This window comes from Ooceraea biroi, chromosome 4 (genome assembly GCF_003672135.1).
Source record: "Ooceraea biroi isolate clonal line C1 chromosome 4, Obir_v5.4, whole genome shotgun sequence".
NCBI classification, from domain to species: domain Eukaryota; kingdom Metazoa; phylum Arthropoda; class Insecta; order Hymenoptera; family Formicidae; genus Ooceraea; species Ooceraea biroi.
The window spans coordinates 8,228,785-8,240,838 of NC_039509.1; the positions used below are offsets into that span (position 1 = coordinate 8,228,785).

At 52.9% G+C, this 12,054-nt stretch overlaps 2 protein-coding genes across 2 annotated transcripts; one reads left to right on the forward strand and one right to left on the reverse strand.

Moving 5' to 3' along the window:
- Window positions 1-2,723: 2,723 nt before the first annotated feature.
- On the forward strand, window positions 2,724-5,098 carry LOC105275094. The gene is made up of 4 exons (XM_026968965.1): window positions 2,724-3,514; window positions 3,775-3,978; window positions 4,170-4,462; window positions 5,036-5,098. The coding sequence occupies exons 1-4, from the start codon at window positions 2,737-2,739 to the stop codon at window positions 5,096-5,098; spliced, it is 1,338 nt and encodes a 445-aa protein (XP_026824766.1). The 5' UTR covers window positions 2,724-2,736.
- A 2,701-nt stretch (window positions 5,099-7,799) lies between these two features.
- LOC113561777 lies at window positions 7,800-9,047 on the reverse strand. Its single transcript, XM_026968966.1, has one exon. The coding sequence runs from the start codon at window positions 9,045-9,047 to the stop codon at window positions 7,800-7,802; it is 1,248 nt and encodes a 415-aa protein (XP_026824767.1).
- Between the last annotated feature and the right edge of the window lie 3,007 nt (window positions 9,048-12,054).

Consider the following 12,054-nt stretch of genomic DNA (forward strand, 5'->3'; position numbering starts at 1 on the left):
TTCCGTTCGTACCAGATTTCCTTCTCTTCTTCTACACGCGCACTCTTCTAATTGCAATTCTTTTTCGCGCGAACAAGAGTAAGTAGAATACTAGCGAATTTCTTCTGCATGACAATGAAACGCGAACGCTACACTCTGGCAATGAAAACCCACTGAATTTTTACAGCTATCGATCGTCGATTTCCGGAGTTACGGGTTTTACGCGTGCAGAATACATTACGGAAGACAAGAGGAGGTAAGAATATGAAAAGAAACTATCTCTATAAATTTCACGAAGTTCTCGCTTCAAGGCTGAATCATTGTACTTACAGCGAAACCGTGTCCGTTTCGAAACGACGCTATTTTTGCCATCAATTGCGCGTTCGAAGAAATTGCTTTTTCGCCACTCTTCGCTTCGCTTTTCCAATCTTGAGGAAACAGAGAACTTTCAATTTATCTTCTCTTTGTCCTCATCCCTCTTTCGCGTACTTCTTCTACAACTTCGGCTCCTGTTCTGGATATCTTTCGAATAAGAAAACCGGAACGCTGCGTGATCTTTTTTTCTCGAAGGAAAAAAAGTCTACGCACAGAGTGTGCCAGTGCTGGGAAAAATGTGCGTTCAGGAAAAATTCGTATACGATCATTACGTTATCTTTCACACATGGCTAGTATATCGAAAAACGAGCAACGATCATCAGAAGTGCTACTTTAAGTGATAATTCTTCCTGCCCGTCATCACTTTTATTGACAGATAAGAACGATAGATTCCAATATGCACATCACTGATACATCATTCGTGTCAGATACCGTATTGGATCGCTATTGATTCACCATTTCTGCATGATATTGATATAATTGATCTCTTTAGTTCTATCGATCGGACAAACAACAATCTGAGGTAACGGGCGGACATAAATTACAAGTGTCATCGTTACACGTTTTTTTATTATACGCGTGTCTGTTTATCCTATCAAGTCTGGTTATCGCCACGGCTCATAACAGAATGTAATCATTATGTAAACGACGAATAATTATGGAACGCTTAGCACTGTCGCAATGGAATAAGCGTTAACTTATTAAAGTGTCTGCAATCTCATACTGAGGTTTATGCCTCAACTTATGTCTACAATATTATTCCATAATACATATTATTAGCACATGCTAACAGTGGGAATTAACATAAAAGACACGACGATAATCAAGAGACACGGTAGTGTCTCGCGCCAAGTATACGCGCAGCGAGACCGACCGTGTACTGTTACGCGAAGCGACGTTTTCAGACACGCTTAGATTATCAGATCTTAATAACCTCTGAAAAGATCATTTTCAGAGTAACCTCAATGGATAGCTTGGGGTCGAATTATATAAGAAAGGTTTTTATATTTTTTTTCTATGTGCATTACGAGTGCAGATATTACGATGCAAAGTCTGAAATTGGAAAATTTTCGATTAAGAAACGTCGTTATCATTACGGTCGTTGCCGTCGTCGTCGTTTGTACAGTACATTTTTCTCTTCCTAGATGGCAGCAGCAGCAGTCGGTCTTGTAGCGACCAATGGTAACCGCCTGGCAACGCGAGCAACCAATGGGAGCGCTCGAACCAGGAGAAAGGACATTCCTTCGCGCGCAGTTGCCAAGATCGCTTCTCGATCGATTCGTCGCGAGATTTACAAAGATTTACCGCATTGTATCTTAACCTTTTATATTTAATAAAGTTCAGTAGTGTTTGATTAGTATAAACCGTGAACACGCATAATTATTTATCCCGGATCCTCACGTACCCCACACGTATTGGTGACCCCGACGTGATCCGCAACCGGTTCGAGCCGCAAAGACATAAACCGCGAGTGATCGGCACGAGCCGCAAAGACAGACATAAACCGCGAGTGATCGGCACGAGCCGCAAAACAGTCGTAACCCGTGAAAGACCAGTTACGCGAGTGGCCATGGCTCTTCAACGCACACCACCACGTGGTAACGGGAACGACGTTTATCCAACGCCCGGAAGACCCTCGCAAGAGGAAGCAACCGCACCGGCGCCTAAGCAGCTCGTGAAACCAACGAGTCAGCTACAGGAATTGTTCGCATCAGAATTTCGGAATGTCAGACTTCCCACGTTCTGGAAAAAACGTCTAGCTCTATGGTTCGTGCAACTCGAAAGCGAATTCACGACGTACCACATCCGTTCGGACGACGTAAAATTCAGTGCAGTCATCCGACACCTCGACGAGGAAACAATGATAGTCGTAGCCGACGCCCTTGAAACGCCGCCCCCACAAGATAAGTACACGCATTTAAAACGAATTTTAATCGAACGATTTACGGATTCACAAGAAAAACAATTGAGAAAATTATTATTAGGAATAGAGCTCGGGGATAAAAAACCGTCAGTTTTGTTGCGGGAAATGTGAACGCTCGCAGGCGCGAATGCCACGGAAGGCTTATTACGTACTTTATGGATGCAACGGTTACCGGTTCGAATTCAAGAACTGCTTACGATGTTTGATGAAGTTGGTTTAGTTAAACTAGCGGAATGTGTAGACAAAGCATGGGAACACACGACCCGCTCGGTAGCACAGACGACAACTCCACCGCCGCAGGAGGATGCACTTCAAAAATTAACCCAACAAGTCGTGGAATTAACAAAGTCCGTTGCAGCATTGAAAACCCGAGAACGAGGCCGAAGTAGTCAGCGCAGACGCTCAAGCAGTCGACAGCCCAGAGAAAGGCGTTCGAAAAAACGCCAGCAGGATGGCGAATGCTACTACCACCGGCGATTCGGCAGCAAAGCGCGGAAGTGCGAACCCCCATGCAGCGCTCAACCTGCCATTGCAGATACATCGTCCACGGGAAACTAGTAATGCCGCCGTCAGTCGGAGCGATGAACGGTGGCCAGCCGCAAGACAAGCTCCTCATCACCGACAAAAATTCAGGTATCACATTTTTGATAGACACTGGTTCAGACGTTTCGTTATTACCACGCAGTCATCAGGTATACGGAACGAAGCCCACGCCTTACCAGCTCTTTGCAGCAAACGGCACGTTAATCGACACATACGGAGAGAAAGTGCTGACATTGAATCTTGGTCTCAGACGTGCCTTTAAATGGTCTTTTTGCGTCGCGGGAGTCACCCGACCAATTATTGGAGCTGACCTATTAAAACAGTATGGATTGTTAGTAGACTTACGAGGTAAGCGCCTGATAGACAGCACTACCAATTGCTGTACGTCTGGAACACTCCACAAGTCCAGCCAGATATCCATCTTGTCCGTAAATCCAAATTCTGAGTACCATCAATTACTCAAATCTTTTCCTGATCTTATCAGAAAACCTCAGTCATACACTTCCAGAACTCACGGTATCCATCACCACATAATCACTAAAGGACCGCTAGTAGCAAGCTGGCCAAGAAGGCTACCGGCCGAAAAACTAAAACTAGCAAAAGAAGCTTTCAGAAATCTGGTGGAAGCTGGAATTTTCAGACCATCCAGCAGCCCCTGGGCAGCACCGCTGCACTTAGCACCAAAAAAAGAAGGCACATAAAGACTGTGTGGGGACTACAGGGGTCTCAACAAAGTTACACGACCCGACAAATACCCGATACCACACATCCATGATTTTTCTAGCGAACTTCAGGGTAAGACAATTTTTTCCACCATTGATTTGACCAAGGCTTATTACCAAGTACCGGTGAACCCAGCCGACATACCTAAGACCGCAGTAATGACACCCTTCGGATTATTTGAGTTCGTCGCCATGCCTTTTGGATTAAAAAACGCCGCACAGACCTTTCAGAGACTGATGAACCAGATATTAGCCGGACTCGACTTTTGTTCTGCTACGTCGACGATATCATCGTAGCCTCTGAAGACCGAGAAGAGCACATCCGTCATTTAAAACTGCTTTTTAAACGCCTCGAAGAAGCAGGCATCAATATCAATCCAGCTAAGTGCGTTTTCGGGAAAGAACAGGTCGAATTTCTTGGTCATTTCGTCTCAGGTACGGGCACACAACCGCTGCCCGACAAGGTAAAGGCGATTATCGACATACCAAAACCCAAGACAATACTCCAACTTCGACGTTTTCTCGGAATGGTCAATTATTACCGGCGACACCTGAAAGACGCGGCGAAGCATCAAGCTATATTAAACGGTTATTTAAAAGATAGTAAGAAGAAAGATCATCGACAGTAGCATGGACACCACAGGCCACGGAAGCATTTCAACAGTGCAAGAAAGACTTAGCACAAGCTACTTTGTTGGCACACCCGATAAAATCCGCGCCATTAATCCTCACCACAGACGCGTCAGATTTTGCCATCGGTGCAGCTCTCGAGCAGACCAACCAAAGTCAGTCACAACCAATCGCATTTTTTTCCAAAAAACTTAGCAAAACACAGGCTAAGTATAGTGCTTATGATAGAGAACTGTTAACGATCTACGAAAGTATCAAGTATTTCAAAGATATCATCCAGGGTCGCGAAGTAATAATTCGCACCGACCACAAACCTCTCACTTATGCGTTTGACCAGAGTAGATATAGAGGGCCGGTTTTAACCCAGGGGCAACGAGGGGAGGTGAGGGGGAGGGGGCTGAGTCAGCAATGGGGATAGGGGGCTGAGTCAGCATGGAGGAGGGGGGGCTGAGTCAGCAAGGGGGAGGGGGATGAGTCAGCAGGAGGAGGGGCATGTTCAAGGTCACGGGGGGGGAGTCAGCAGGGTGGAGGGGGTGCTGACTCAGCAGGACTATCATATTCACATCGGAGAGATGAATCAGCAGGGGGGGGGGGTCGGCGTAGATCTGCACAAACATGTTCAAGGACACAGGGGAGGGGGTGCTGACTCAGGGGTATCATGTTCACATCAGAGGGCTAAATCAGCAGGGGGGGGTCGTATAATGTTACATGTGGTACAGCGCTATTGTTACCCATTGCATCATCAGCACAATATTATATACGCTTGGACCTGCACGAACATGTTCAAGGTCAGGCGTCGTGTCATCGTTTTGTCTCGGAACGCGGCCTGAAACTCATAGTGCAACAGCAACACATTACATAGTGCAACATCAGCACTACTCTTATATACGCTTGGGCCTGCACGAACACGTGCAAGATCAGGTGATACCATCGCTAATTTTGCGGACGCGGCGTCTAACGTATTACTCTCTATAAAGCTAGCCACTGATACTACATAGATGTTATACAGATAGATACAGGGAGGGGAGGTGAAGAGGTCCAACGCGATAAAAAGATGCAATCTGATCGGAAAAAATACTTTAATTAACGTGAAAAACGTGTTTACATACAGAACATATATATATATATATATATATAAATGTATAACATAATATAATAGATAATGTGCGCGTGGAGACTGCTGGTATGCGGCGTGTAACTCAAAAATTACCAAACACCATAACCAGCAGTTCGCAATCGAGCAGATCGTTTCGGTCGAAGTCCGCGCTGCCGCTTATGGCCCTGAGAGCGCCGGAAGGATCCTCCACACCCGCGGCGATGTGTCGGAAGGCGCGAAGTTTAGCCTCGGCGCGTCCGACGACACCGGTCATTGTGGCGATCACGCGCTGGACGCAGTGCCGCAATCCGTATAGGAAGCGCACCGTCGTTTCTTCAGCGCACCACCGTCCTCCACAGGCCGCGGAGCTGCGGTCCCCATCTGGTCGAGAGGTAACGTGACGTGGTACATTGCGCAGTGGACAGGTCCTCTACACTCAGAATATGAACGTCTGACTGACGAACCCTCAGTGGGACGCAGTTTATATACCCGCCTGCTCCCATGTATAAGCACGCTACGTAGAGGGGAATGCGTGGTCGTGCTAGGGGTCAACTATTCGAACGCGGTTCCTCAAATGGTCGGACATCTTCCGACCGTTCGAAATATCTCTGCACACGAGTCAGCTGTCCAGCTTCCGCATTTACCCCTGAGCGGTACGGCACATGCATACGTGTCCAGCGGACCAATAAGGGGTGATTATGTAATTGCAGCATATAGTGTAACGCGAGTCGGTCGCATCTTCGCTGTGTCAGCGTCCCACAGACCAGTGTACTCGCTGACTATGGCACGCGTCTCGCAGCCCGTCTATTGTACAGTAGTTGTATCCCGTACCAACCTTCTGCGGGATTTAATTTCCTTTTTCGCATGTTATCGCGGCACACAAGTCAGCCGTCCCACGCTTCCGCAGTTACCCCTGATAGTGAAACGCGAGTACGGTCGAAACATCGCTATGTCAGCTCGCCACAGGCCAGCGTACCTGCTGACTATGGCACGCGTCCCGCAGCCCGTCTATCGTACGTGGAGTTTCCCACAATCCTTCTTCGGGATTCAATTCCCTTTTTCGCATATACGGGGCGAGATAAAGTGACCCGGCTATCCATAGCGCAATTGTGAAGACGCGCTTCATCTCGCTGACACCGCGCGAAAAGAGCAAGCCCTTCATATCATGCGCTTTATAAAGACAACGCATCATGCGACACACTGTCATTCCTATTGTAACCGACAACCCGACATCTGTCACTTGTATCGCGATAATTGTTAATAAAATGGATACCGTACTTGGCGCCACCGAGGGAGTCTACGCAGCGGCGGTGATGGTGGCACACAACGCCGCTGCACTGACGGCGAAGACGCGCGAGACGACGGGATTCCTCAACCGTCTCGGCGCGTCAGTGGACGAGGCACATGTTGCCGAGATGCTGCAGGTCTTGTAAGTACACACAAACCTACGTAAACCTAATGACCCGACCTATGACCCGACCTATATAACCAAGTGTACATGATCTGCCAGGCGCGATGTAACAACGTGTCTGCAGAACATCGACGTGGTGTTGCAGCACCGGGTGGAATTCTTTGATGCGGTCCACCCGGTCGTCTGCAGAGGAATCGGTCTGCAGTATGTGGGCGCCAACACGCCGCCACGTGAGCAAGTAGTGCTACACCATACGTTTCTGCGGCGTCTACACACACGCTCCGCCGATACTGGTGTTAACATATGTGTACTCTCTTTTGTAGGAGACCCCCCGCAGAGCAGGAAGAGGAGCAGGAAGAGATGTGAGAGGAGATGTGAGAGGAGCAACACACACACACACACACATACACACTGTATATAAACTAATGTATAGGATATAAGTATAGAGTAATGTATAATAAGCGATAAACACATACATATATATATATAAATTTTAATAATGTAAAACAGTAGTGTATAATAACATATATATAGAAATACATATAGTGCTTATAAGAAACCACTACTTATTAAGTCCATATCCCACGCGCAACGGTCCACCCACCCACCACGCGTGCAGCGTCAGCACGTTCTTCAACGCGCAGACCCCGCTATGCGCGCTGCAGCGGTACGTTCCGCGATCGGGGCCCACCAACTCGCTCAGACGCGCGATGTCCTCGAAGTCGTCGTCGATGGACCTGACGGTGACGCGGCGTTCGCCCACGAGATCGCTGAGGATACCCTCCAGCCACCGCCTCTTCTCCGCGCCCTTTACGTAGACGAGCCTCTCGTCTCCTCCTCCTTCCACGACGGATACCGCTCTACGAATAAGAGCGCCGGCGTGTCCGTAGGGCACGTTACCGTCCGTCCAGCGGAGTCTATGGTGGTTGCTCGATAACCAGACGGCCTGAGACCTCTCGTCCCTCGTCAGGCGACTCCATGCCACAGGTGGGCGGAAGATATGGTGCGTCAGCACTCGGTCCCACGTACGCAGTACGGCAACCTCCTTCACCGCGAAGCCGCCCTGGACAATGAAGCCCTGCAGGTCGGCGAATATCGGCTCGGCAGCCATGGGCGCGATCAGACGACGCGACGTACCAGGCTCGTCAGCGGGTTGTACTCGACTACGCGATCGTGGAGTATCAGACAGTACGCAGTGGTCTCGGGCGGGATGTTACGCCTGCAGTCGAACTCTATGCGAACGTCGACGGTGGCGCTCTTCACGGTCTCGTTCTGCCTCGAACAGTCCAGCACCACGAGCGGTCCACAGTGCAGGAACTTGTTCATCGTGAGCACCATTCCATCGTCTTCCCGATCGAGCGCGTAGTACGCTCTGCGGAATCTGGCATACATGTCGTACAGTATCGCGTAGCGATTCTTCGCAAAGTCCAGATGCATGTCGTCGTAGGGATAGAACGTCGAATTGAGAAACAGCTTCACGTTGGAGAGGTCGCAGGCGTCGAATAGTGACGCGTCCCTCGTCGCGGCGTTCCTTCGACCGGTCTTCAGCGCGAAGATGACGTAGCACGGTTTCTCCAGCTGCGTGGCCGCTTTGACGGCCCAGGAGTGCGCGGTCGTGCTCTGCAGAAGGGGGAACTCGTACAAATCCCACGAGTGGAACGCCATACTGAGAAATCGTCCGCTCTCCAGGGTGCGCAGCAACCGCAGTTTGTTGATCTCGTTCAGGTAGACGTGCGGCATGCGCCACTGCACCTTGTGCAGGTCTATCCGCGCCTCGTGTCGGTCGCCCGACAGCACGACGCAATTGTTGTCGTTGCGCGCACGAATCAGAACGAGCTCGTGCCGCGCGTTGATCACCACGCGTCTGTAGTCCTCGCAGAATCCCAATAGCATCCCGAGAGGGACGCAGAGGTTGAAATCACCCAGCCCGAACGTGCCCGTCAGACTCCATCCAGTGCTCAGTAGGATATTACTGCGCGCGTGGGTCAGGGAAACGTAGTTCTTGAGCGTGCTCGTCACGCCGACGTTTCGGCTCCTGTCTATCTCCACGCCGTTGAGCTCGTAACGAAGCTCGTCGAACAGGAAGGCCGCGCAGTTGTTCACCAGGTGCGTCTGGGGTTCACCAAGTTCATCGGGCGCCGCTTGAGCATCCCCTGCAGCTGTTGCCCCATCGACCGAGAAGGTACCCTCGATGTAGAGATAGCTCTCACAGGGCAACGTGTACAGATCCTGCTGGTGTATGGGAATCCGTATCTCATCGCTGTGCCCGAACGTGGTGTTGGCGTACGGGTTGTACGTGTGGGTCTCAAGCCCGACGATGCGCTCGTCGAAGACCGGCTCATCGCCGATGTCGAGTACGTCGACCATCGTAGCCGTTCCGCAGGACGGTGTCTCCCAACGAACGAAGGAAGACCGCGTTCTCCGTGTTCAGCGTCATACCGTAACCGCTCCCGCGCACCTCCCCCTCCTCGGGACGCTCTCGCGTCTGAGTAGTAGTACCTCTTCTTCCGCGTCCTCCACCACCCCGCAGTACGAGCATTCCCTACGGCTCTACGCAACGCGTCGTTGTCGTCGCACGTGCAGACGCACCGTTATCTCCTCGCCGCGAAAATCGATCGGCTGACCGTTCTGATCCACGACGCGCACCGTCATGTCGGTGACGCTCCGCGCGATGACCGGGAGGTAAATGATCTGTCCGGGCCTCTCCGACAGTTTATATCCCGGTGGCACGTTGGGCGCGAACTCGTGTATCGTGTGCACGGGTCTGTTGTTGCTATACTCCCCCGCCGTGACGTTGCACTCCACGTGGATGACGTTCACGCTCATGATGTTCACCGGTTCGTCGGAAGCGTACCACCTGTTGGGCCGTAGTACGCGCGGCGAGAACCCCAGGAGCGGACCGATGGTGCCGGGCTTGGCGAAGTTCACCCTATAGGCGCACTTCATCTCGCTGTGCATAGTGTTGTCGTTGGCGCGTAGAGCGAGCACATCCTCCCCCGTGCTCTCCTCACCGTCGTACATGTCGTACGTTCCGACGGAGTCGGAGTCGTCGCCGCCGCCGCCGTCGTCGTTGTCGTCGTCACGTCGACGGAACACGGCGTTCCTCAGGAACCGGCTTATGGCACGAGCTCGTAGGATCCCTCGGGAATCGTTATCAACGCGTCCTTCTCGCCGAAGTAGAAGCGGTTGTTGGTCGCATCGACGTTAGGTATCGAGTTGTAGGTCTCGAAATCCGCGAGACCGAGCTCGTAGGAACCATCGCTCAGATCGATGGGCGGGAAGTAGCTCATCGTGAGGACGCTGCTTCTACCGGTCAGCGTGAGCGTCAGCGACATGATGGATCGCCGTCCCCCTACCACTCGCTGTCGCGGAGAAAACGCAGACACAACTGCCCGCAGATCTGCTCGTCGTACGTCTGATATCGGTGGCGATTGTACGCGATCGACGCGGCGCCACCCAGATAGCGCTCGAGTGCGCGCGGTGGGCGCAGGTTGCCGAAACTGTCAAAGTAGACGACCCTCTCGCCCCTCTTAGCGTACGCGACCCAATGGGTCCCCGGACCCGCTGAGACGTCGAGGTTCATGATGCCGCACTCGTTGCGACGCGCATGCGCGGGTAACGCGTCGCGCATAAACACCCCTCTGAAGAACGGCACGCGAAGACGCGCGGCCGCCGCTGCTAGCTGTGCGCCCGTCGTCGCGCCGGGTGGCAATCCTAGCGCTGACGGGGACGTTTTTTTTTCTTCTTCGTACCGCGACCGCGCGCATGCGGCGCGAGATAAAGACCACGCCCTTCCATCGCACGATTGTGACGCTGCAGCTCCTCCAGCTGACGACGCTTAACCTTGCTGTCGTTCACCGCCTTCGCGACGCCGGCCGCACCACCGTTCAGCGACCCGAGCGCGCCCAGGACCGGCAGGAGCGGCAGGAAGCCGCCGCGTTTCGCTATCGGGAGCGTCCTCGCCGGTCTCTTGGCCGCAGTGGTTGCCCTCTTCCTCCTGTCCGTCGTCCTCTTTATACCAGGCGCCGATCGCCTCTTGCTCCTCAGACCCATTCCGAGTTTCGTCTTCGCCTTCATGGCCGCCCATACGGCCGCCGCGGCGGCCCTCTCACCCAGGCTCGAGTCGCTCGCCGAGATGCGCTCGCGCGCTCTGTCCGCGAGCACCCGGTCGGCCGCGTGCCGTTCAACCAACTCCCGGCTCCGCAAGTAGGCGATGTCGTGCTCGCGACAGGCGGCGTCCAACGGGTTCACGCCGCGATCGCCTCGCGTGAGTCGTTTCGCGAGTCTCGTACCGGGCCCGCAGAACTGGTAGCCGGGAATGTGCAGCTCGAAGGGTAGCGCGTCTATGGCACGATTGAGCAGACCCGCGCGGTGAGCGGTTAGACGCATTCGTCGCACGTCGAAGTAACCGTAGACGTGCGCAGCAGCAACAACAGCCTCGAGGTCGCGACTGATCGAACAGGTGGGTTCGTTCCGCGTATAAATAGCGGGGGGGGGGGCCTCGACGGTGAGCAAGTTCGCGCGACATGCGCTACGTCAGGCAGCCCGTGCGGATACGAGTGTCGAACGTGGACGACAGGATTGGGAGTGGAGAGACGAGAGCGAGCAGACACGGGTCTCTGCTACCGACTACCATACGCGCCCTGGTGTGCGGACCGTCGGGATGTGGCAAGACGAACGTCGCGATCAGCCTGCTCGAGAGTGCGCACAACGTGCGCTTCGAGAACGTGTACGTGTACTCGAAGTCGTTGCAACATCCGAAGGACCGCTATCTGGAGCGCCTACTCGGGTCGATGGACGGGATCGGTTATCACGCGTTCCACGATAGCGGTGACGTCGTACCGCCGCACGAGGCCCCGCCGCACTCGATATTCGTGTTCGACGACGTTGCGTGCGACAGGCAGGACGCCATGAGGAAGCACTTCTCGATGGGACGGCACTCGCTCGTCGACTGCTTCTATCTGTGTCAGACGTACGCTCGGATACCGAAACACCTGATGCGCGATAACGCGAATCTGCTGATCCTCTTTCGACAGGACGGCACGAATCTGCGGAACGTGTATAACGATCACGTGAACACCGACATGACCTTCGAGAAATTCGCCACGCTGTGTCGCGACTGTTGGCACCTACGGCACGGATTCCTCGTGATAGACAAGGACAGCGCACTTCGGACGGTCGGTACAGACGCGGATTCAACGAGTTCACCGTGCCGTAGGCGGGGAGTCGGGGAGTGGGCAGTCGTCGCGAGCATGTTGAGTGGTGCAGCCGCGCGTACGTTGCAGGAGCACGAGGCGATCGCGGAGAAGATCGCCCGCGCGCGCGAGTCCATCCGCAGGAAGCACCGGAGTCTGAGGACTGACAGAATGGACGA